Here is a 25,088-nt window from a genome sequence, read left to right as displayed (position 1 = left end):
AAGAAAAAGACGGATCCGGCAGAAAACCGGATCCGTCACATCCGGTTTTACGAAACATTTGCCGGATCCGGCGTTTCGGCACGACGCCGGATCGCGCCTGACGCCGAAAACCTGATGTGTGAAAGTAGCCTAATCCTTTGCCTCGCATGGGATGATGCACTCTTGACAGTTCAGACCAGCAGCATGGTCGTGCCTCTAGGCAGAACTGTCTGTTTTAAGCAGAAACTGCTTTGCCTCCGCAGCATCGGAGGAACATGAGGGCACTGGAGCTGGCTGCTTTCAGCCATGTGGCTAGCTTCAGAGCAGAGCTTCCAAGCTACATTGCAACATGGCAAAGAACTTGTAGGTGCTGCTGTCCTTTCCTAGGAGATCGGGCTTCAGTCTGCAGGAAACAAGCCATAAATATTTCTCTTGCCTGGACAGGACCTTTTTTTTTTTTTTTTTTTTTTTTTTCCAATACTTTGCACTTTTAGCGGCCAACCTTTCACCACGCTTTTCATGTTGAGCTGGACATTTTGATGTAATAGTGGTTGCAGAGCAGAATATTTTTCACATCAAAATTGCAGATGCACTAGTAGTCGAGTGTTTTCATTGAAAGCATGTATGTTGAAGTTGCTTGTAGTACACCCCACCTACCCCTATTTAAAACCTGTTTAAAACCTTCTCCCCTTGTTGATGTGGGCTCTGGCGTTGAGCCCACATCTTTCCCAGCACATATCAGCTGTTTTGAACAGCTGACATGTGCCCGGAACCGCCGCAGGTGAAGTCGTGATCCACCTGTGGCTATTAACCCGTTAAATATCGCTGTCAAACTGACAGCAGCATTTAAAGCTCACTTCTGGCCATTAGGCTGGAAATCTGCTTATCGGTAAACCATCCCCTCCCTGGTCACGTGATCATGGGTCACTGATAGGTTGGCATGACAACCAGAGGTCTCCTGGAGACCTCTATGGCTGTTGCTGCCGGATAGCTATGAGTGCCACCTGGTGGTCGGCGTGCATAGCAAGTCAACAAATCTGCTTCATACAGGTGATTTGATCATTACCTGTATGTAGAAGATTTTGTTATGACCGCTTCTAGTCTCCCATGAAGACTATTGATGCATGCCAAAACTGAATTTTTTTTTAAATAAATGTAAAAGTTCAAATCGCCTTCCCTTTCACCCCCTTCAAAATAAAACATCTCCTGATCTATCAATATAAAAAAGAATTAACCTGATCGCTAAACGGCGTAGCGAGAAGTCAAAATGCCAGGATTCCTTTTTTTTTCTCTTTTTTTTTTTTTTTTTTTTTTTTTAAACTTTGGTTTATTTCTCACCACTTAAAAAAGAAACTAGACAAGTGTCTGTGAACTTGTAATAACTGTAATAACCTGGAAAATCATAATGGCAGGTCAGTTTAAGCATGATATGTTAAAACCAATGGTGTCGTTCAAAAGTACAACTTGTCCTGCAAAAAACAAGCACTCACATGGCCATATTGATGGAAAAATAAGTTATGGCTCTGGGAAGGAGGTGAGCGAAAAAACAAATGCTAAAATGAAAAGGGGCAAGGTCTCTAAGGGGTTAAATCATTAGGTGCTAAATACTTTGCTAATATCTCAGCAATGGGGAGGTGAAATTAGTTTTGTTCCACTTTGCAGCCACTATTGCATCTTGCGTCCAGCTGAACAAGAGTTTTGGTGAAAAGTCCTCTGCTAAAATTGTAAAATATGGGATAACTTAACTCCCTGGATCAGACTGTAAGAATCCGAACTGATCTTAAACTGGGTCTGCAGTGCTTGCTCTATTTATTCTGATGCATTATTTAAAGATTTGTTTTTTCTCATGGAGAATAAATGAAGCTGTGGTGCACATTCTCCAACTCTATTCAGATGGTAAACTGCCTCACCCTGTTCTCAGGATATGTTGGACTCCAGTGGTCTGATCCTCCATTAGTGTTGGGTTTAACTTTTTACACTTGGTGCAAACCTTTAAAGGGAACCTGCCACTGAATTCCTGCTGCCTCAGCAGTTGGTAGGGTGAATTGAAGACTTTCTGCATGCTTGCAGCCAGGTATGTTTAAAGATGCGTCCAGGAGAGACTAGAGGAGCCTTGCTTCAGCTGAGTTACAGATTTCTACCTATGTACTAACACAGCAGAGACTTGGCTTTTCCATGCCCCATGTGATTGACATGTCTGACTCTTCTAATCTCTCCCAGATGGGTCCATGGGGTGTTTCCTACCCCCCAACATTTTTGCTGCAGATTTCATCCATACTAGTGAGTGGGTAAAAATCTACAACAAAAATGCATGTAGAAAATATGCATATTTTACACTTTTTTTTTTTTTTTTTTTTTTTTTTCTTCCTGTCAAGAGATGCTGAAATTTCTGCTTCAGATACTTAACGTATGCACACACCCTTAGGCCATGTTAACACTGGTTTTGCTGCGTTTTTTTTTTTACTTCATGCAAAACTTTATCTCTTGGCATTAAAAAAAAAACTGCTTACAAAAAGCAGGCTTTGCTGCTTATTTGCTGCCTCTTATGCATGCTGATAAGTTTAATGCCCCCCAAAAATCATGATGCAGCTTCCTTAACGTGTTTGCACCAAAAATGCAGCAAATTTTGGTACCTGTGGTTTATGCACTTGCCTATTTATGCGTGAAACAAAACTCTGAAAGTGACATGCTGCAGTTTTCCAAATGAGTCAGGAGAAAACCCAGTGTGTGTGTGTGTGTGTGTGTGTGTGAAATTTCTGAAATCTCCTAGCATTTGCTGCTGGTGTAAAACGTGGCTTTAAAATTTGAATTTAAAAAAAGGCAACTTGTGAACAAAACCTAAGGCTGTCTTCTGAGATGCCAGTGTGTTTAACAGAAAAAACATGCCTGGTTGCAATAGTGCTGCCAGGCTAAGATTTAGGCGCTGCCCACGTAAGCATTTTTTTCGTGTTAAGCGTTTTTACTGGGAAAAAAAACACTTAAAATCGCTCAAAAGAAGCATCCCATTCATTTTAATGCATTTTGCACTTAGTGCATATTTTTTTCCACGAAAAAAAGCTTTGCGGTAAACGAAGCATGCGCATTAATTTTGCGGAAAAGTCCGCGTTTTTAGCTATTTTCTATGTATCTGGGAAGGAGTCCAGTTTTCATGCAGAAATTTTCTGCATATGTGGGCACGTAGCCTAAAGCCTCCGTTACACACTGAGATCGCTAGCGATATCGCTAATGTCACCGATTTTGTGACGCAGCAGCGATATTGCTATGTGTGATAACCAGCGGGGGAGCCGGTCGGAGGTAATCTGATAGCGCGAGAACGTCCTGGACCGTTTCTCGTCGGCCACTTCCTGCTGGCGCCGACTAGCGACGCGTGGACACGGGCGGGAGGACGTCTTCGTCGCCGCGTCTGACAGGTAAGTAACAACCCCCGACCCCTGCTATGTCGTTGGCGAGGTCTCCTTGTTTGGCAGCTCACTAGCAACCATTTAGCGATGCACCAGCGATCCTGACGTATCGTGGTCGGAATCGCTGGTGCATCGCTAAATGTAACAGTACCCTTATGCTTCCTACAGTTTAAAGAAACGCAAATTAAGTGATCGGTTTGTTTTTACAAGATGAGTTAGTTTAGAATGACACTTTATTTTCCCATATACAGGTGCTTCTCACAAAATTAGAATATAATCAAAAACTGAATTTTTCAGTTGAATTCAAAAAGTGAAACTTGTTTATTAGTCATTACAAACAGTGATCTATTTCATGTGTTTAATTCTGTTAATGTTGGTTTTTTATTGGCTGAAAGCCATAATCTTCAAATAAATATCTCAGTAAATTAGAATAAAAAACACCGGCAAAGGCTTCCTAAGTGTTTGAAAAGGTCACTTAGTTTGTTTCAGTAGGCTCCTCAATCATGGGGAAGACTGCTGGCTTGATATCTGTCAAGAATGCCATTATTGACACACTCCACAAGCAGGGTAAGGCCACAAAAGTATGTATCCAGGATATGGGCAACAAGTGTTGCATTCCTTGTGTCAAGCCACTCGTGACCAATAGACAATGCCATAAGAGTCTTACCTGGGGCAAGGAGAAAAAGAACTGGACTGTTGCTCAGTGTCCAAGGTGTGTTCATGTGAAAGTAAATCTTGCATTTCATTTGGAAATCCAGGTCCCAGAGTCTGGAGGAAGAGTCAAGAGGTACACAATCCAAGCTGCTTGAGGTCTAGTGGGGAAGTTTCCACAGTTATGGTTTCGGAAGACATGTCATCTGCTGGTGTAGGTCCACTGTTTTATCAAGACCAAAGTCAGCGCAGCCGTCTACCAGGAAATTTTAGAGCACTTCGTGCTTCCCTCTACCAACAAGATTTTTGGAGATGGAAATTTCATTCTCCAGCAGGACTTGGCACCTGTCCTCACTGCCAAACCCAAAAGTACCAATACCTGGTTTTCAAACAGTATCACTGTGCTTGATTGGCCAGCAAACTCTCCTGACTGTAACCCCATAGAGAATCTATGGGGTATTGTCAAGAGAAAGATGGACACCAGACCAACAATGCGCGGACGAGCTGAAGACTGCTATTAAAGCAACCTGGGCTTCCATAACACCTCAGCAGTACCACAGGCTGATCGCCTCCATGCAGCGCCACATTGATGCAGTAATTGGTTCGAAAGGAGCCCCGACCAAGTATTGAGTGCATTTACTGAATATACACTTCAGTAGCCCAACATTTCATATTTTAAAATCATTTTTCATGCTGGTGGTATAAAGTATTCTAACTTACTGAAATAATGACTTTCGGGATTTCATTGGCTGTAAGCCATAATCATCCACACTAACAGAAATAAACACCTGAAATAGATCACTCTGTGTAATGACTGTATATGATGAGTTTTAATTATTTTGAAGAACTGAATAACTCTTTAATTTTTCCAATTATGTGACAAGCACCTGTAGTGTGTTCTGTCAGAAGGCCTATGGCAACCAATCACCACATCACTCGGTTTTGGTGGCTTCAGACGTACCACTTGCCATCTTGGCTTACGTTCTACCATTGTGCTCCATGGTAGCATTTAAGAACTTACACTTGTAATCAGCGCCAACTCCGATTGCATCAGGTACTGTTGGGTGCTGGATATCTTATCACAGCCAGAATCTGTGCTTGGCTCTTGAGCACACTCCTCTTCGTGATGGCACATAGCTGCCATTCATGTATGCTGATCAACACTAAAGGGTTAATGGTGAATTTTAAGCCTTACCTGATTTGTCATGTTTCTAGTTAAGACCCTAAATTAACACATGAACACTTCTACATCCTGTGCGTTCAAACCTTAGGTGTAACTACTGTGAAACCCTCGTCACACGCAGCTATCTCATTAGCGAGATCGCTGCTGAGTCACAGGTTTTGTGACGCAACAGCGAGATCGCTGTGTGTGACGCCTAAGTGGCGCTTAGAAACCTGCTGTTTACCTTAGTTACCAGTTCCCTGCACCAGCGCGCTGGTAACTAAGGTACACAGCGACGCGCACTTGTCCTCGCTGGTGCTGATCGCTGATGAGATCTGCCTGTCTGGCAGCCCACTGGCGATCATGTAGCGACACCAGCGATCCTGACAAGTTCATATCGTTGCTGGGGTCGCTATGTGTGACGGGGTGCCAACAGTCCTAGACTATTGAAATGACACAGACCTCTTGTTTGCTCAATCTCTAAAGTTTGGCTGAAAACTTCAGTGGCAACATCACTCGTCATCCAGTTTGAAAATATCTTGCTACCTCATTGTAGAGCTTTTCTTGTGATTGAGACTTCAATTTTTTTTTTAACTGATATTTTGGAGGTGTCCTGTAATGGCTTAATCAAAGGATATGTTGTATGCTACCTGGTGGTCTAGCTAATCAAGTGGCCACAGATTCTGAAAATGGAGTCCTTGGTGTGAATGGAGTGTTAGTCGGCATGTTTGACTCCTACTCTAGCCAGGAAATGAAGCTGTGCTTGCACATGCTCACTTCTGCTTTGTTCTCTAGTCACACAAGTGACTTTGGTTGTTGTGGTCAGACTGCGATCATACACTATCCTGTGTAGATGATTATGGAATAACCCTGTTAGGCATGCTGAGTACATCTTGCTACATCCTGCAAACCTTTAACCAGAGTTTCTTTTATTTTAGTCTACCTAAAATAGTAAAAAGACGAGTGAATGCGCTTAAAAACCTTCAAGTGAAATGTGCACAGATTGAAGCAAAATTCTATGAAGAGGTTCATGCCCTGGAGAGGAAATATGCTGATCTTTATCAGCCACTTTTTGACAAGGTAACTTAATGCACACCCATATGTAGGGATTTTAAGTGCAATTGATTTTTATAAGATTTTTTTTTTTTTCCCCCCTTCTAATAGAGAAGTGAAATTATAAATGCCATTTATGAACCTACAGAAGAAGAGTGTGAATGGAAAGTAGATGAAGAGGAAGAGATTTCAGTGAGTAACTTAATTTGCATGTGTTCTTTCATAGCTCAGAATTGAATAGTCCTGACACATAAAGCCTAACGAAAATACATAATCTTACCCAATGAAGAGGGTAATGTCAGCAAATAAAGGGATTTTCTTGTGGTTAAAAATCACAAAAACCTGTAACTGCACATGTTTGTGTTGGTGTTTTTTTTTTTTTCCCTAAATAGAGCATTTTTAAATTTTGTAGTGTACAATGTATTGTGCAGGTGACCAGCCACACTGATTACCTAGGTAAGGAGCACGTGCTGATAGCGGCTTTACTATACAACTTGCTCGTGAAGTTGACTGGATCCAACAACTCAGTGTCTGGTTCCCAGCACTTCATTCTGCAAATGTCAAACTTGCATTGCCAGTCCTAGCCATATGGCAGACTGCTGTGTAGATAGGATTTTATCAAATGCAGGTTAATAGTACTGTAATGTTGATTTAGTGGGGAAATCTGTTTATTCAGCCAGTGCGAACAGATCTATACAGAGAATCATGTAAGTGATTCGGCACAAAACTACAATTACTGGTGAATAAACATTTTCATGAAGAAAGTTTTGGTTTACTGGTAACTTGTGATGCTCTGCTCCATAGTATAAAGAAACGCTCACAAAAGTAGGTCGGGAAAGAGCAGCACTCACCAAGCCAAAAGAACGGTTTGACAACTGGAAGCCGTAAACGTTATGTGCAGGTGTTAGCGGGCAGCGTGAAAGCCTATGGCGGTCTTCCATTATTCCAAAGCTTTGATGGGTCCTAGTGTACATATGCAGAGATGACTTAATATAATGCTCTAGCTTGAAATTGTGAAAGCACTTTATATGAACATAAATGCTAACAAGAAGGATCTAAAAAAAAATGTACATCTTGGAGTATAGACTGCTGTGAACATGCCCTTGCTGTGTTTGGTTGTTTTATCATAAACTTTGCACTAGGAGGATTTGAAAGAGAAAGCAAAGGTTGAAGAAGAGAAGAAAGATGAAGAAAAGGAGGACCCTAAAGGAATTCCAGAATTCTGGTTAACCGTATTTAAAAATGTTGATCTCCTTAGTGACATGGTTCAGGTAAGGCTGCCAAATCTAATATTTAATGTTAAGTTGTAAAAGTTTAGATCTATATTCTAATTCTTTTGTTTTGCCTAAACCCATTACAGGAGCATGATGAACCAATACTGAAACACTTGAAAGACATTAAAGTAAAGTTTTCTGATGTGGGTCAACCAATGGTAAGAATTTTGCTGCTTTTTAGAAGTTATCCCTCTTTCAGTAGGTCTTGTCCTTTTGACTTTCCTATCATGGAAGGATTAATCTCAATCTCCTTGTAGTAGTGTGTAGCTGAGGATATTGAGCTCCATTCATGAGTAGTGGAGAGGAATGTATGGATATTTAACTGATAAGGGAGGTGTGGAGTAACTATCTGCTTCAGAAGAGTTGGCAACACAAGAGATAAGAACTTTCCATGGCTATTACCGTATTTTTCAGATAAAGATGTGCTGGACCATAGGACGCACCTTTGAAAACTGAAGCAAAAATGTGGTCAATTCTGTACTTAATATCCCCTTTTTCTGATATATGGCTCCCTTATCCCTAGCCTGGTATGCATGTCCCCTTTATCTCCTATCCTGGTAGGACTGGTTCCCCTCATCCCTATCCTGGTATGCAGAGTCCCCATCTTGTTCTAGTATGCATGGGCCCCATCCCTATCCTGGTATGCATGGCCCCATCAAAGCATTTAAAAAAAAAAAAAAAAAAAAAAAAAAAATTGCGCTTCCCAGAACTCCCTCGCAGCATCTTGTTCTGATGCCAGCAGCTGCTTTATGCTTGTAAGCAGCGCATAGCAGGGACATCATGCACTGCTTGCAAGCCGAAGTGCAGCTGCCGGAACACTGCTCTGCACTCTGGGACTGTGTGCGCGGAGAGCAATGAGTATTCATTGCTCTTCAGTAGCATGCACAGTGTCAGCTGGAACCTTCTTGCAGCTGCCAGCGGTCACATGTGCTGTTACTAAAGGGAATGAATATTCACCGCGTTCCACTCCGATGGGTGTGGAATGCAGTGAATATTCATTTCTCTAGCAGTGGGCATTGGAGATAGCTGCAGCACTTGGCCCCTGTCTGTGACCTGCTGCTCTGCTATTGCTGCTCCCCCACCACAGCCAGATTAGGGACATCTGGACCAGACGTTGCACCCCCCCCAAATTTCTTCCACATATTTGGAGGGAAAAAGTGCATCTTGGAGTCTGAAAAATATGGTCAATGGTTCCAGCCCACAGCCATTCTCTACAGCATTTTTATAAGCAGACAAGAAAATAACCAGGTCTCGTCAGCCAAAGAACCCATGTAACAAAGACAAAATTAGGTTTTTCAGTTATTAAAGGGAATTTGTCTACAGGTTTTTGCTATGTAATGTAAAGACAGCAGGAGATGGGGCTGAAACAGATGTCAGCCATGAGTCACTTTTTTTTGCCTATGCTATTCAGTTGCAATGAAAGTTTATCACTACTGGGCTAGGATTTGCATGCCTGCTAGTTCAACTGTGCTCCCACTGCTAAGCAGCTAGTTGTACCACAGAACTGGTGTGGGCTGGGTTAGCTTTCTGCATCTATAGCTTTCTGCATCTAAAGTGTTAACAGCTAGTCATGAGTGAACATGCTTGGATTACGTGTTATCTGAGTATGTCAAGCATGCTCAGATAATATATTCGGCAGTAGACTGCTGCAAAGCATGCAAGGGTTACTTTGGCAATCCCTGCTTGCTGTGGATGTCTACCGCTGCAAAAAACATGCAGCTGCAGGGACAGGGATAATGCGTAATCCGAGCATGTTCGCTTATTACTATCTACAACTGCTGCACTCAGTAAACTAAATATTGGATTTGGGGTTGCTTTTCCTACACTATGCTGCTCTCAGATGAGGTGGTAAAAACCTAGGTATGGGACCCCCTTTAAATTAGACTGCTGCCGCCACAGAATGGATTGTGCATTTTGATCTGAGAAAGGTGCCTCAACAGTTAGGTTGTGCCTTGTTGGTGAGGTTGGTCTTTCTTCAGAACATAGTCTATGTAGGAAACAAAGCAATGGACCCTCTACCTTTTCACAATTTTTTTATACATCTTACAGGGTCAGCATAGTGCATGAGAATTTTGGACGTCTACTATAATACTACAGCGTGAATTGACGGGCTGCGGATATAATATCTACAGCATGTTAATTTATGCTGCAAAATGTGAGTGCAAAATTAGTTGGAATAGAAATGACGACGTGTTATTTCCCTGCACCTATGCATCGTTTTCGGTGGTAAATACTGCTAAAGGGTTAACTGTAGGAGATCTGCAATGAGTGCTGTGGGAGTGTTGTCTTAGGCTACTTTAGACTTGCGTTATGAGGTGCAGGGCCGCCGCTAAGCTCTGCCCCGGCCACGCCTCCGGTCAGCTCCTATGGGCGCATGACTCTGCATGCGACCTGCGTCCTTTATATTTAGCGTTGGGTACGCTGGCCGAGCGCTGGTATGTTTTTGCCGGCGCATGCGCCCTTTTGGCGCTGCGCAGAGCACACAAAAATCCAACAGGTGCGTTTGGTGCACGTCGGCACAGCGCCAAAAGGGCGCATGCACTGGCAACAACTTGCCAGCGTACCCAACGCTAAATATAGGGGATGCAGGTCGCATGCAGTCATGCGCCCATAGGAGGAGCTGACTGGAGGAGTGGCCAGGGGCGGAGCTTAGCGGCGGCCCTGCGCTGCGCCTCATAACGCAAGTCTGAAAGTAGCCTTGGCATTGCCCTACAATTGGGAAATGCAGGCATAAGCTGCTATCTCCAGGGTCCCTACAATTATAAATCATATTGACGTGTTTTTTTTTTTTTTTTTTTTTTTTTTTAAAATGTAGAGCTTCACTTTAGAATTCCATTATGAGCCAAATGAGTTCTTCACTAATGAAGTTTTGACAAAGACGTATAAAATGAGATCAGAGCCTGATGAGTCTGATCCATTTTCTTTCGATGGACCAGAAATCATGGGCTGTACTGGGTAAGTGACTTTAAACTTTTTAGTAAAGGCACAATAACACCAATTTTTTCATATAAGACTACTTTGATTAAAAGGATGATGATCGTTAGTGATTGAGTATGCTCGGGTTTTTCCGAGCATGCTCGGGTGACCAGAGTATTTTGGCATGCTCGGAGATTTAGTTTCTGACGCAGCTGCATGATTTGTGGCTGCTGGACAGGCTGAATACATGTGAGGAATGCCTGTTTGTTAGGGAATCTCCACATGTATTCAGGCTGTCAAGCAGCCACAAATCCATGCAGCTGAGGTGACGAAAACTAAATCTCTGTGCACGCCGAAATACTCGATCACCCGAGCATGCTCGGGGCGAAAAACCCGAGCAACGAGTATACTCACTCATCACTAATCATTAAAACTTTTAACATTGCTAATTTTTTTTTTTTTGAAAATTTTTGTAAAACTTCTAATTTTTATAAATGAATGCAAAACATGCCAACCTAAATTGTACTTTATGATAAATGTGTGAACGAAAAGTCTCAACTCAATGGGATACGTTGAAGCGTCCCATAGTTGTTACCTTATAAAGTGACACTGGTCAGATTTTAAAACCTTTTTTGCTCAGTCCCTAAGGGGTTAATAATGCTACTATCTAAACACTTGTAGTTTTGCATCAATATTCACTTAAAAGTGTAACTGCATGGAATTGCTGCTTTAATTCAGGTGCCAGATTGACTGGAAAAAAGGCAAAAATGTTACTTTAAAAACCATAAAGAAGAAACAAAAACACAAGGGCCGTGGAACAGTAAGGACTGTCACAAAAACTGTTCCCAATGACTCATTTTTCAACTTTTTCTCTCCTCCTGAAGGTAAAGCCAGTTTTATTGTCATTCTGATTGCAATTTACAATATCCTATATTGGACTGACTGAACTGTATACCCAGCCAGGAACACCCATTCCATGTAGTCATGCGAGTGCCTGGTTTTGGGGTAAATGGGCTTTAGAAATGGCATGGCCCCTTTTCTATGGAGGGAAAGTGGGTGCTTATCTCCCTTGCAAAGCTATGTGCTTCGTTCATACTGTCAGTTTAGACAGATTCCTTAACATTTGCATGTTAGTTGAATTTGTATTTTTTCATGTGGTGGCTTCTGACCGTTCTTGTAACTAAAATACTGTTGGGATTTCACGTGGGTTCTTTTTTGGGTATCATATGGCCCTGTCACACACGGCAATCTCGCTAGCGAGATCGCTGATTTTGTGACGCCACAGCGATCTCACCAGCGAGATCGCTGTGTGTGACACGGGGATCAGCAACCGGCCCCCCGCCGGTTATCGCTGATCGTGCACTGCCATTTTTTTTGATCGTTGGTCTCCCGCTGGCCAGCGCGCATCGCTGCGTATGGCAGCGGGAGCCAACGATCAGCGATGCTCCCAGCGCTCTAAGCAGGAGCTAGTTTCTAAGGTAAATATTGGGTTACTAAGCGGTGCGCGTCACTTAGTTACCCGAAGTGTACCTTAGAAACCTGTGTGCTCGCAGCTCCAGGCACCAGCGCGCAGGTTTCTAAGGTACACATTGGGTAACTAAGTGACGCGCGCCGCTTAGTAACCAGATATTTACCTTAGAGACCAGCATCCTCGTTGGTGCAGCTGCCTGTTTGGCAGCTCACCAGCGATCATGTAGCGATGCATCAGCGATCCTGACAAGGTCGTATCGTTGTCGGGATCGCTGGTGCATCGTTTAGTATAATGGGGCCTTTAGGTCTGGTAGATAATGAAGTAAGGCTCCATCCTTTCAGATTCATGAGACTGATAAATGAAAAGGCACATTACAGGGAGTTGTAGATCTTAGAATTGTTCTGAAAGAAAGCAATGTGTAAATTTTTCATAACTGCCTTTAAGAATGTTTCTAAATGTTTTTTCTTTCTTTTTTTTTTTTTTTCCCCTCCTCCTCCACACTCCCACTTAGTACCAGAAAATAGTGAACTGGTAAGTGATATGAACTGTAATTCTACCTTTATTGACTTGAATAGATTTTTTTTTTTTTTTTTTTGGGAATCTGTCAGCTCGCAGAATAAAGCGATGCAAAAATTATTTTTTATCTATAATAATGCCCTAAGCAACTTCCAGTTGTAACAACTTCCGTCCAGTTGTAACCGGTGACGTCACCGCACACCTCTTTCCATGTTAACCCTCAACACACACACTCCACTCACCTTTCACCATCTCCACTCACGTCCACTCACTCTTTCACTCCACATACGACCCTTTCTCTCACTCCGTCTCTCATACTCACGCCGTCATCGCCGCTGATCCACGATCCCCGACATCTTCCGCCGGCGCCATCCTGGATCCAGACGTCCTCCACGCCGGCGACATGTTCTTGCGGCGACGCCATTTTGGATCGGCGAAATCCCGCGATAGTCAAGATGGCATCGCCGCAAGAACATGTCGCCGGCGAGGACGACGTCTGGATCCATAATGGCGTCGGCGAAAACTCACGAGATTTCGCCGACGCCATTTTGGATCCCGACGTCGTCCACGCCGGCGACATGTTCTTGTGGCGAAGCCATCTTGACTATCGCGGGATTTCACGATACTCAAGATGGCGTCGCCGCAAGAACATGTCGCCGGCGTGGACAACGTCTGGATCCAGGATGGCGCCGGCGGAAGTCGGGGATCGTGGGGCAGCTGCGATGACTGCGTGAGTATGACAGACGGAGTGAGAAGGGGTCGTATGTGGAGTGAAAGAGTGAGTGGAGATGGTGAAAGGTGAGAGGAGTGTGTGTGTTGAGGGTTAACATGGCAAGAGGTGTGATGCTATCGCATCCTCCCGATGCGATAGCATCGGGCCATAATCTAGTATAAAATAGTTTTCATTGCATAAAACCGACAAAACATAAAAAAACAACCTAAATGAGGTATCGCTGTAACCGTACTGACCCAAAGAGTAAAGCCGCTTTATCAATTTTATCGCACGCGGAACGGTGTAAACGCACACCCCCCCCCCCCGAAAAAAAAGAAATTCATGAAACACTGGTTTTTGTTCATTCTGCGTCCCAAAAATCGGAATAAAAAGCGATCAAAAAATGTCACGTGCCCGAAAATGGTACCAATAAAAACGTCAACTCGTCCCGCAAAAAATAAGACCTCACATGACTCGGTGGGTCAAAATATGGAAAAATTATAGCTCTCAATATGTGGTGATGCAAAAACTATTTTTTTTTTTCTATTTTTACAATAAAAAGCGTCTTAGCGTATGACAGCTGCCAAACATAAAAACCCGCTATAAATAGTAAATCAAACCCCCCTGTTATCACCCCCTTAGTTAGGGAAAAATAATAAAATTAAAAGAATGTATTTTCCATTTTCCCGTTGGGGTTAGGGGTGTGTTGGGGTTAGGGTTGAAGTTAGAATTGGGGGGTTTCCACTGTTTGGGCACATCAGGTGCTCTCCAAATGCAACATGGCGTCTGAACTCAATTCCAGCCAATTCTGACTTGAAAAAGTCAAATGGTGGTCCTTCCAAGCTCTGCCATGCGCCCAAACAGTGTTTTACCCCCACATATGGGGTATCGGCCTACTCAGGACAAATTGCAAAACAACTTTTGGGGTCCAATTTCTTCTGTTACCCTTAGGAAAATGAAAAATTGGGGGCAAAAATATCACTTTTTTGTGGAAGAAAATGTGTGTTTTTTTTTTTTGTTTTTTTTTTATTTTCACGCCCAGGTGTTAAGCTTCTGTGAATCACTTGGGGGTTCAAAGTGCTCACCACACATTTAGATAAGTTCCTTAGGGGGTCTAGTTTCCAAAATGGGGTCATTTGTGGGGGGTTTCCACTGTTTAGGTACAAAGGCAACATGACACCCGCAGACCATTCCATCAAAGTCTGCATTCCAAAACGTCACTACTTCCCTTCCGAGCCCTGACATGTGCCCATACAGTAGTTTTCTCCCACATATGGGGTATCGGCGTACTCGGGACAAATTGGACAACAACTTTTGGGGTCCAATTTCTCCTGGTACCCTTGGGGAAAATAAAAAAAAATTGGTGACTAAAAGATCATGTTTGGAAAAAACACGAATTTTTTTTTTTTTTTTTTTTTTTTACTTTCACGCCCGGGCGTTATAAACTTCTGTGAAGCACTGGGGGGTTCAAAGTGCTCACCACAAGTCTAGATAAGTTCCTTGGGGGGTGTAGTTTCCAACATGGTGTCATTTGTGTGGGGGTTTCCACTGTTTTGGTACATCAGGGGTCTTCCAATCGCGACATGGTGTCCGATCTCAATTCCAGCCAAAAACGTCAAAGCGTTCCAGAGTTATGACCTCATAAAGGGATAGTGGTCAGAATTGTAAAAATTAGCCCGGTCATGAACGTGTAAACCACCCTTGGGGGTGAAGGGGTTAAAGACTTTCAGCACAGAGTGACTGTTCAAAGTACAGTTAGGTCCATATATATTTGGACAAACAACATTTTTCTAATCTTTGTTCTAGACATTACCACAATGAATCTTAAATAAAACAATTCAGATGCAGTTGAAGTTCAGACTTTCCGCTTTCATTTGAGGGTATCCACATTAACATTGGATGAAGGGTTTAGGAGTTTCAGCTCCTTAACATGTGCCACCCTGTTTTTAAAGGGACCAAAAGTAATTGCACAATTGACTCCAAGGCTATTTCATGGACAGGTGTGGGCAATCCCTTCATTATGTCATTCTCAATTAAGCAGATAAAAGGCCTGGAGTTGATTTGAGGTGTGGTGCTTGCATTTGGAAGGTTTTGCTGTGAAGGGAACATGCGGTCAAAGGAGCTCTCCATGCAGGTGAAACAAGTCATCCTTAAGCTGCAAAAACAGAAAAAACCCATCCGAGTAATTGCTACAACATTAGGAGTGGCAAAATCTACAGTTTGGTACATCCTGAGAAAGAAAAAGCACTGGTGAACTCATCAATGCAAAAAGACCTGGGTGCCCATGGAAGACAACAGTGGTGGATGATCGCAGAATAATCTCCATGGTGAAGAGAAACCCCTTAACAGCCAACTAAGTGAACAACACTCTCCAGGTGGTAGGCATATCAATATCCAAATCTACCATAAAGAGAAGACTGCATGAAAGTAAATACAGAGGGTTCACTGCACAGTGCAAGCTACTCATAAGCATCAAGAATAAAAAGGCTAGACTGGACTTTGCTAAAAAACATCTAAAAAAGCCAGCACAGTTCTGGAAGAACATTCTTTGGAGAGATGAAACCAAGATCAACCTCTACCAGAATGATGGAAAGAGAAAAGTATGGCGAAGGCGTGTTACAGCTCATGATCCAAAGCATACCACATCTGTAAAACACGGCAGAGGCAGTGTGACGGCTTGGGCATGCATTGCTGCCAGTGGCACTGGGTCACTAGTGTTTATTGATGTGACCGGACAGAAGCAGCTGAATGAATTCTGAGGTATTCAGAGCCATACTGTGTGCTCAGATCCAGCCAAATGCAGCCAAACTGAATAGTTGTCGTTTCAGATGGACAATGACCCAACACATAAAGCCAATGCAACCCAGGAGTTTATTAAAGCAAAGAAGTGGAATATTCTTGAATGGCTAAGTCAGTCACCTGATCTCAACCCAATTGAGCATGCTTTTCACTTGTTAAAGACTAAACTTCAGACAGAGAGGCCCACGAACAAACATCTGAAAACCACCGCAGTGAAGGCCTGGCAGAGCATCAAAAAGGAGGAAACACAGCGTCTGATGTCCATGAGTTCACGACTTCAGGCAGTAATTGCCAACAAAGGGTTTTCAACCAAGTACTAGAAATGAACATTTCCAGGACGTCCACCTGACGGCACTATGGAGGACGTCCTCCTCCTCCTTACAGGGACAGGAAAGCACACGAGAGGTTAAAAGGCCATGTCCCACCCCCTTTCCCTCAGTGTTTTTCCTGTCCCTGCACGGAGGGACACGCGAGAGCTTACCGGAGGGGCCCAGGGGATCGTGCGGCCGGTCCAATCCTTCCCCTGTCAAGAGGTCCCGGGGCCGAAACTTCCCGGTGGGGAGTCCCTCGGCTCCAAAGGCCAGGAGCAGGACGACGCTCCTGGAGGGAGCCGTTCCTCCCGGTGGGGGGGCTCTCGGCTCCAGGACGGGTCGGCTCCCCGCAGGCGGCTGGCCGTGCGGGCACCGACAGAAGTGGGCGCAATCGGCCGCGGCGGGCCGAGTACCCGCAGGACGACGCCGACGGCTGGGCAGTGGAGGCCGGAGCGCCATAGCAGGAATGGAGGCGGCTCCCTGCACGTGCCGAGCGCGGTCGCGCGCAGATGCCCGGCAGGAAGTGGAGGCGCGGCTTACCAGCGTCACATCTGGTGACGTCAGACGCCGGTTTCAAATCCAGGGCGCGCGCGCTCCTGGACCAAAGCGTTCTCCAGAGTCGTCACAGGTCGTTCCAGGCTGTGTGACTGCATCGGTCGCCAGGGGATGGAAGGCAACACTGCATCTGGTGGAGGGGTAAGTGCGCATAGCGCAGACCACCCTCCCCACCCGTCCCCACAGCCCAGATCTGATGAGGTGCCCCTTATGTTATCAGGAAAAGGGAACCCCGGCTGAGTCCCCCTCGGGGAAGGACCCGGCGAAAGCCACCTCCAAATCAGTCAGATGTCCGGTGTGCAGAGTAAAGCTGCCAGACACCTATAGCAAGACCCTATGCGGTCCCTGTACCTCCAGGGTCATAGGCGAGGAACAGCCATCTCTACTTTCCGAAATGAGGTAGCTGATAAGGGAAGAGATTCAGGCCTCTACAACCCGGCGTCGATCCCCCAGCCCTGGGCCAGGTCGCAAGCGTCCGAGATGGGAACCAGTCCCCCAGTATCAGAGGCGAGCCCTAGCGAGGAATCCGATTTCTGGGACTCAGATCAGGAGGAAGAAGGCGAGATCCTGGGGGATAGTCAGGAGCAGAACAGAAAGTACCTATTCAGACTGGAGGATACGGACGAGCTGGTACACACGGTCAGAAATACCATGCAGATGGAAGAAGTCCCTAAGCCACAGTCCAGACAGGACTTAATGTTTGGAGGACTGGTGTCCCGCAAACAGGTGGTGTTCCCTGTGAGCGAGCACATCAAAGCAATGATCCTGGAGGAGTGGAAAGAAGCAGAGCGTCGGTTGACACTCTCCCGAAACTTTAAAAATAGACTGCCCTTCGATCCCGAGGAAACTCGGGCGTGGGAAGAAGTCCCTAAGATCGACGTCCCGGTCGCCAAGGTTACTAAGAAGTCGGCTATCCCAGCCGAGGACTCATCCGGTCTTCGAGACCCGATGGATAGAAAGGCGGACGTCTTGTTAAAAAGAGCATGGGAGACGTCGGCGGCCCTGATTAGAGCCAACATAGCAGCCACCTCGGTGGCTAGGTCTATGTTCCTGTGGTTGGGGCAGTTGGAAGAACACCTAACCAACAAGACCCCGAGGTCAGAGATACTAGCATCTCTTCCTCTCTTGAAATCAGCCACGGCGTTCCTGTCGGATACGTCGGCGGAATCAGTTAGGTTTGCGGCCAGAAACAGCTCCCTCTCTAATGCGGCCCGGAGAGCAGTCTGGCTTAGATCCTGGTCGGGGGATAACCCTTCTAAGGCAAAGTTATGTGCCATCCCTTTCTCGGGTCTGAGGGTGTTTGGTCCAGCCCTGGATAATATCCTTGAGCTGGTGTCCGATAAGAATAAGGGATTCCCGGAAGAAAAGCCCAGGCGGTCCCAGTCCTTTCGGAGAGGCTCCTTCAGAGGACAGTCAGAGTTTAGGGGCCGGGCGAGGTCTAATAGAAGCTCCTACAAAGGCTCCTTCAGCCAAAGTGGGAGGAACAGAGGTCCCCCATTTGCATCGACATCTAGATCGAGGAGACAATGACTCCATAGGCATTGGGGGGAGACTTCGCCACTTTGCAGCAAACTGGTCACGAGTCACCAACAATCAGTGGGTCCTCAGAACCATCAGAGAAGGTTACAGGATAGAGCTCTATTCTCCTCCCCCCGACAGATATATTGCCCCCACTGTCGTCCAGGAGGACTCCGCAATGTGGTCGGATCTTCAGGACATGTTAGACTCAGGGGTCATAATACCAGTTTCACCGTCAGAAAGAGGGAAAGGGCACTACTCTTCCCTGTTTGCAATCACAAAGAAATCCGGCGAGGCCCGCACCATCATAAACCTGAAGCCACTAAATGCTTGGGTCAGATACAGGAGGTTCCGGATGGAATCAATCCGATCCGCAATTCCTCTGATAGACAGGGACGCAGTTATGTGCACCCTAGACCTAAAAAAGGCATACTATCAGGTTCCTATTCATCCCTCATCCCAAGGCCTACTAAGGTTCGCGATCAGTTCACCAGCCCGGACCTGCCATTTCCAGTTCCAGGGTCTTCCATTCGGGCTGGCCTCAGCTCCCAGGATCTTTACAAAGCTGGTGGTAGAGGTGGTGGCCTACCTGAGAGATCAGGGTATTGTGATTGTGCCGTACCTGGACGACTTCTTACTGGTGGCAAGATCCAAAGAAGCGCTCATCTGAGACAGGATCCGAACAACTACTGTGATGGAGTTCCTGGGCTGGGTGATCAACTGGGAGAAGTCGGACCTCACACCAGACACCAGAAAGGTATTCCTGGGAGTCGTCCTAGACTCAGCCGACAGAATATCCTGGCTACCCGAGCAGAAGCAGAAGTCCATTCAGGCCAGAACCAGAGGCCTGTTGAAGCGTCAATGCTCCATAAGGGAAGCAATGGAGGTCCTGGGCCTCATGACGGCTTGCATCCAGTGTGTCCGTTGGGCCCAATTCCACTCGCGGTTGTTACAAAGAGATTCTCGCGAGGTGGGACAGGAGTCAGGCGTCGCTAGACAAACCCCTAAGGCTCTCAGGACGAGTAAAGGAGTCCCTTCGCTGGTGGTTACAGGCCAGGAACCTTCAGGTGGGCGTGCATTGGACAACCTCTCCATACGTGGTAGTCACCACAGACGCAAGTGCGTGGGGATGGGGAGCCCACATAGAAGGGAAGATCTTCCAGGGGAAGTGGCCAGCAAGCATCAAGGCCAGATCCTCCAATTTCAAGGAACTCTTCGCGGTCTGGGAAGCGTTGCGGAGAAACCGGTCGGTACTAAAGAGTCGTCATGTTCGCATTTTATCCGACAATACAACGACAGTGGCATTCCTGAAACACCAAGGAGGAACCAGACATCAACCACTACAGGCACTGGCGGAAAAGATATTCACGTGGGCAGAACGGACAGTTCGATCCGTGACCGCGGTACATCTAGAGGGTTCCCAAAACGAAGTGGCAGACTACCTGAGCAGACAACAGATCCACCCGACAGAGTGGGAATTGAACGTAGAGATCTTCGACCAGCTTTGTCAGCGCTGGGGGAACCCCAGTATAGATCTCTTCGCAAGCCGGAAGAACTCGAAGGTTCCCAGATTCTACTCCCTAAATCTGATGGACCATCCAGAGGGCGTAGACGCCCTGAGTCAGACTTGGGGAGAATCCCTCTTATGCGTTCCCACCACTGGCCCTCATACCGGCAGTGCTCAGAAAGATACGCGAGGACCACGCAAGAGTGATATTGATAGTGCCATACTGGCCGAGGAGAAGCTGGTTTTCCCTTCTGGGAGCCATGGCAGTAGAAGATTCAGTCGAGCTGCCCTCGTGGGAGAACATCATCCACCAGGGCCCGATCCACCACCCGGACCCAGCAAGACTCCATTTATCGGCTTGGATCCTGAGAGGGACATCCTGAAGGCAAAAGGATTGTCGGAGCAGGTCATATCCACCCTACAGGCCAGCAGGAAGCCGGTGACGTCGGCAATTTATCGGAAGATATGGAAGAGATTCTGTCTGGAGGGTGGCAGGTCCGAGCTCGTGGCAGGTACCCCTGATCTCCCTAACATACTAGGGTTCCTGCAGGCAGGTTTAAATAAAGGCCTCAAGCCCAGCACTCTAAAAGTCCAGGTTTCAGCTTTGAGCGCCTTCGATTATCAGTTAGCTGCACATCCCTGGGTGATAAGGTTTATAAAAGCCACACAGCGCCTGCGCCCCACGATTAGGCAGCTCACCCCGCCATGGGACCTGGGCCTGGTACTTCGGTTCCTCTGCTTGGACACTTTCGCCCTTAGTGAGAAGATAGCCATCCCTGCTCTCACTCGTAAAACGGCCTTTCTAGTAGCCATTATCACGGCCAAAAGAATAGGGGAGATCCAGGCCCTATCCACTAAGGATCCATACCTCCAGATAAGAGAGGATAGTATAATCCTAAGGTTAGACCCGGCATTTACCCCGAAGGTAGCTTCTACAAGAAATCTGAACCAGGAGGTAGTGTTACCCTCTTTCTGCGATAATCCCCGAAATGAGAAGGAGCGGCGGCTCCACTCGCTAGACGTGAGGCGCGCAGTTATAAAATACCTAGAGGCCACCAATAGTTGGCGTGTCGACCCGAACCTGTTCGTTCTCTTTGGAGGTAGGAATAAAGGGAAGAAGGCCTCTAAGGCGTCCATCGCGCGTTGGATTACCTCAGTAATCTCGGACGCCTACCAGGCTGAAGGCGCCAGCCCGCCTGATTCCTTAAAAGCCCACTCTACGAGGGCGGTATCGGCCTCATGGGCCGAGCGGGCGGGGGCGTCAGTTGATCAAATTTGTCGAGCGGCAACCTGGGCTAGTCTTAATACATTCTGCAAACACTACAAACTAGATGTGTTAGCTGGCCAACAAACCGCATTTGGGAGAAAAGTTCTCCAAGCAGTAATCCCACCCTGAGGAGGTGCTTTGGTACTCTCCATAGTGCTGTCAGGTGGACGTCCTGGAAAATAGGTATTAGACCTACCGGTAATGATGTTTCCAGGAGTCCATCCTGACAGCACGGGTAGTTCCCTCCCTGTTATGTTATACTATGTTGTATTATGTTATGTCATATGCTGTAATATGATTGTTTCATTAAACCGTTACTAGCATCATCCACCTTGTGGTACTTGTCAAATCACTGAGGGAAAGGGGGTGGGACATGGCCTTTTTAACCTCTCGTGTGCTTTCCTGTCCCTGTAAGGAGGAGGAGGACGTCCTCCATAGTGCTGTCAGGATGGACTCCTGGAAACATCATTACCGGTAGGTCTAATACCTATTTTTATTTAATCTGTCCATTTACTTTTGGTCCCTTTAAGAACAGGGTGGCACATGTTAAGGAGCTGAAACTCCTAAACCCTTCACCCAATTTTAATGTGGATACCCTCAAATGTAAGCTGAAAGTCTGAACTTCAACTGCATCTGAATTGTTTTGGTTTAAAATTCATTGTGGTAATGTCTAGAACCAAAATTAGAAAAATGTTGTCTGTCCAAATATATATGGACCTAACTGTACAAGAGCGCTGTGCTTCATGGCAGGCCAAACATAAGAGCTTTCCCACCTGATTGGTTTCAAACTCTATCAAGCCAGAGCTGTCAGTTGGGGGTGGGTGGTGATGGATGGAAAGCAACCAGGAGGGAAGGTGTAGGTAAAACTTTTGACCACACCACGGTGCACGGAGTGCCTGTGCAAGGTAGTGAATAGTGATTCTGTGCATAGTGCCTTAACTTGCAGTGCTGAAGTATATTCATATGTCTAACTTTTTTTTTCTCTCTCCATATTTCACTAGGATGATGATGCAGAAGCTATTCTTACGGCAGACTTTGAAATAGGACACTTCCTACGTGAGCGTATAATTCCTCGATCCGTTCTTTACTTTACTGGTGAAGCTATTGAAGATGATGACGATGATGTAAGTTCAGTGTTTGACAGAATGGTTGAGCAGATGTTTTCTACATACTAACTCTATTGCCTGTTTAAGACTTTAAACATCTATTAAACTTTTTTCAGTATGATGAGGAAGGTGAAGAAGCAGATGATGAGGTAATTAATACCTTTTACATGTGACTAAATGTTTCAGCAGTTACCGCATATTGATCAAACTACAGTACTTTGTTAATTTTCAAGGCAAATCAATGTTGCTTACCATCTAGTTACATCCCATGTCTTGACCTGTGACCTTAAACTAATTTATAGGGTCTTAAATTACATGTATAGCACCTATTTCCCTTCAGTATTGAGGCAGCTGCACTCAAGGCAGGACAGTTGCAAAGGCAGCTTTTGACCAGCAGGTATTTTATGTGAACCTTGTTACTTGGACTGGTGGGCATTCAGCTGATGTCTACTCCTACTGTGACAGTTCACTCGGTAGCTTTAGGCTGCATTCACACATTCACTTTTATCGGACAGCACACGGACACACTGATTTTCAGTACTTCTACTTAGATATCCGTTAAAATGATGGATATTGAGATCTGTGAAACTGAGCATGTCGCATATGGTGGTCTGCTCAGAATAGGACATAATATATGTGTTCTTTCCAAAGTTAAAAGACTTGGGCAGCACATTTCATACAGATGTTTCCTCCCACATCTTAAAATTGGTGTTTAATTGCAACTACTGTTCTTGCAGGAAGGAGAAGAGGAAGCAGATGAAGAAAATGACCCAGATTATGAACCTAAGGTGAGTGTTGGTGGTTTAATTAAGTGGTTTTGGATACTCCTGCCCTACACCCCCCTCTTCAAACCTTCATTTTTGTGTATGGATTGTACTTGGTTCCCTGACTGCTCTAATGCAAATATATAAATTCTACAATATAGCATGCATTTGTTTAGACTAACATGGAGATGCCTGAGTTTTCGGTGAAAAACTTTCCACTTGTGTCTACCCTTGACATTTTTCCTTACTAGGTTTAAATGGTGCCAGAATTCTTACCCTGGGTATGTAACTCTTGATGCTGAGTATTAATGCACTAATGGTGTGTGTGGCTTTGGTTCACGTGCATACACTAACTGGTAAACTTCATAGCTCCCTATTAGAAATAAGCACCATTTAAAAAAGGTCCATAACCCACAACTTGTGCTGGTCATCTGTTATATGTAGGGGCTACCTCACATAATTGTTGCATTACCAGAAAAGGCCATTGGCTTCAATATTGTAGAACACTGGCCATTTTTTTTTTTTCAATGGTGTCCTGAAATGGGATTTAAATGGCTGTAGTTAGTTTAATAGACTTTGTAAGCATGTGTGTATTGTTGCATCGCCTACGATGTCTCGCCAATGGCTGCTGGACACCTGACCAGTACGGCTTCACCTTATCTTCAGTCATATTTCATGGCATGGGTGATTGCTGGATAAATGTGTTTAGTGATCTGCGTTTGACCAGCCTTGTTATAAGACTGATTCTTTCCTACATGGTGAATCTCAAACTTCTCAGTGTATAACTGCCTCATTGTGCCTTGGACGGCTTGGCTTTCAACCAGCACTCTTCGGGGGGGGGGGGGGGGGGGGTGATGGTTTACCAAAGGGTTGAGACCTCTAAATAACTTTTCTTGTGTGTAAAATATATGTTCTTTACACATTTAAAGAAATGACATTTAAAAAAAAAAGCATCTATAAATAGTATAGTATTTATAAGCAAACTTCAATTTTGTCTAGGGGGTTAATTGCTATAGAATTTAAATGTCCAGCACCTTACCTTGTTACTGACAAACCTGTCCTAGAATGATAGAACAGGAGCCTTTGAGAATGTGCAGTTGGAAGCTCTGCCGCTGTGACCTGCAGTCAAATCTCCTATGAATGCTGGTGTTAATAGTAGATCCTGAATTATCCTACACATAGCATGTGTAGCACGGCGTATTGAATGACTGCATATTGAAGTTAAAAAAAAAAAAAAAAAAAAAAAAAAATTGAAAGGACTTGGGTCGATCGGTGGATACCGACGTTTGCGGTACCTTTCTACTTAAAGAATCGGACGAGGCCTGGGTATGAACCCTGTAGAACCTCGCAAGGACGACCAGGTCTCTGCCCTGTACATCTGTAAAGTCGAAGCTTGGTGACGGCCCAAGAAGCCACTACAGCACGGGTGGAGTGGGCTCACTCCCGGAGGGGGCCATTTGTTCTGAGCACATTATGCTTCCAGTATCGCAAAATGAATCAAACGAGCGATTGTGGAATTTGAAGGTCGCTGGAAGGATCTCCCAGCTTCAGAGATGAGAAGCAGGAAGTCGAATTGACGAAGAGACTTGTTCTAGAAAGACTCAAATTGCTCTGACCACATCCAGCTTGGGGAGAGATTTTCCCCAGTGGGTGTGCAGGAGAAGGACAAAAAGGAGGAAAGGAAGATGTCATTAATGTGTAAAGAGACTACCTTGGGAAAGAGAGGATAAGGCCGCAAGGTCAAACTCTCCTAATGGATGTAATGGCCACTAGGAGGGTCACTTTCCATGAAAGGAGGGAAAGTGGAAAGTTCTGAATGGGCTCGAAAGGCGTGCTTTGGGGAACCCTAAGGAAGAGGTTAAGATGCCACTGATCCATCGGAGAAAGGAGGGGAGGGGCCAAATGGGCAACTCCCTGGAGAGGCCTTAACCTGTGGCATAGATTCCAGATTCCTAGGGAAAGAATCGACAAAGCTGAAACCTAGCCCTGTAGGGTAATCAAAGGACAGGCAGACCAGATTGAAGAGAGCCAAGGATGGATGGAAGGGAGAAAGATATTGGGGAAAACTTTGACGTCGCACCATCAGAAAAATGCTTTCCAATACCTATGGTAAATGCGTGAGGAGA

General features: G+C 45.3%; 1 protein-coding gene across 3 annotated transcripts in view; it reads left to right on the top strand.

Moving 5' to 3' along the window:
* NAP1L1 (nucleosome assembly protein 1 like 1) overlaps positions 1–25,088 on the top strand; it is a 50,262-nt gene that overhangs the window by 19,005 nt on the left and 6,169 nt on the right. The window contains exons 5-15 of one of the 3 annotated variants that reach the window (XM_073560003.1): positions 6,132–6,273; positions 6,358–6,438; positions 7,389–7,517; positions 7,607–7,678; positions 10,336–10,475; positions 11,175–11,320; positions 12,419–12,438; positions 22,094–22,216; positions 22,315–22,347; positions 22,936–22,986; positions 23,214–23,243. In XM_073560003.1, coding sequence (XP_073416104.1) covers positions 6,132–6,273; positions 6,358–6,438; positions 7,389–7,517; positions 7,607–7,678; positions 10,336–10,475; positions 11,175–11,320; positions 12,419–12,438; positions 22,094–22,216; positions 22,315–22,347; positions 22,936–22,986; positions 23,214–23,219 — 943 coding nt within the window. In that variant the 3' untranslated portion in view covers positions 23,220–23,243. The remainder of the gene's footprint in view (positions 1–6,131; positions 6,274–6,357; positions 6,439–7,388; positions 7,518–7,606; positions 7,679–10,335; positions 10,476–11,174; positions 11,321–12,418; positions 12,439–22,093; positions 22,217–22,314; positions 22,348–22,935; positions 22,987–23,213; positions 23,244–25,088) is intronic. The other 2 variants (XM_073560002.1, XM_073560001.1) reach the window with 2 other exon arrangements.

Source organism: Dendrobates tinctorius, unplaced genomic scaffold (assembly GCF_039654945.1).
Source record: "Dendrobates tinctorius isolate UK_male_01 unplaced genomic scaffold, ASM3965494v1 ptg000290l, whole genome shotgun sequence".
In the NCBI taxonomy this organism is placed as follows: Eukaryota; Metazoa; Chordata; class Amphibia; order Anura; family Dendrobatidae; genus Dendrobates; species Dendrobates tinctorius.
The sequence above is the reverse complement of the archived record's forward strand: the minus strand, read 5'-3'. Positions and strand labels throughout refer to the sequence as shown.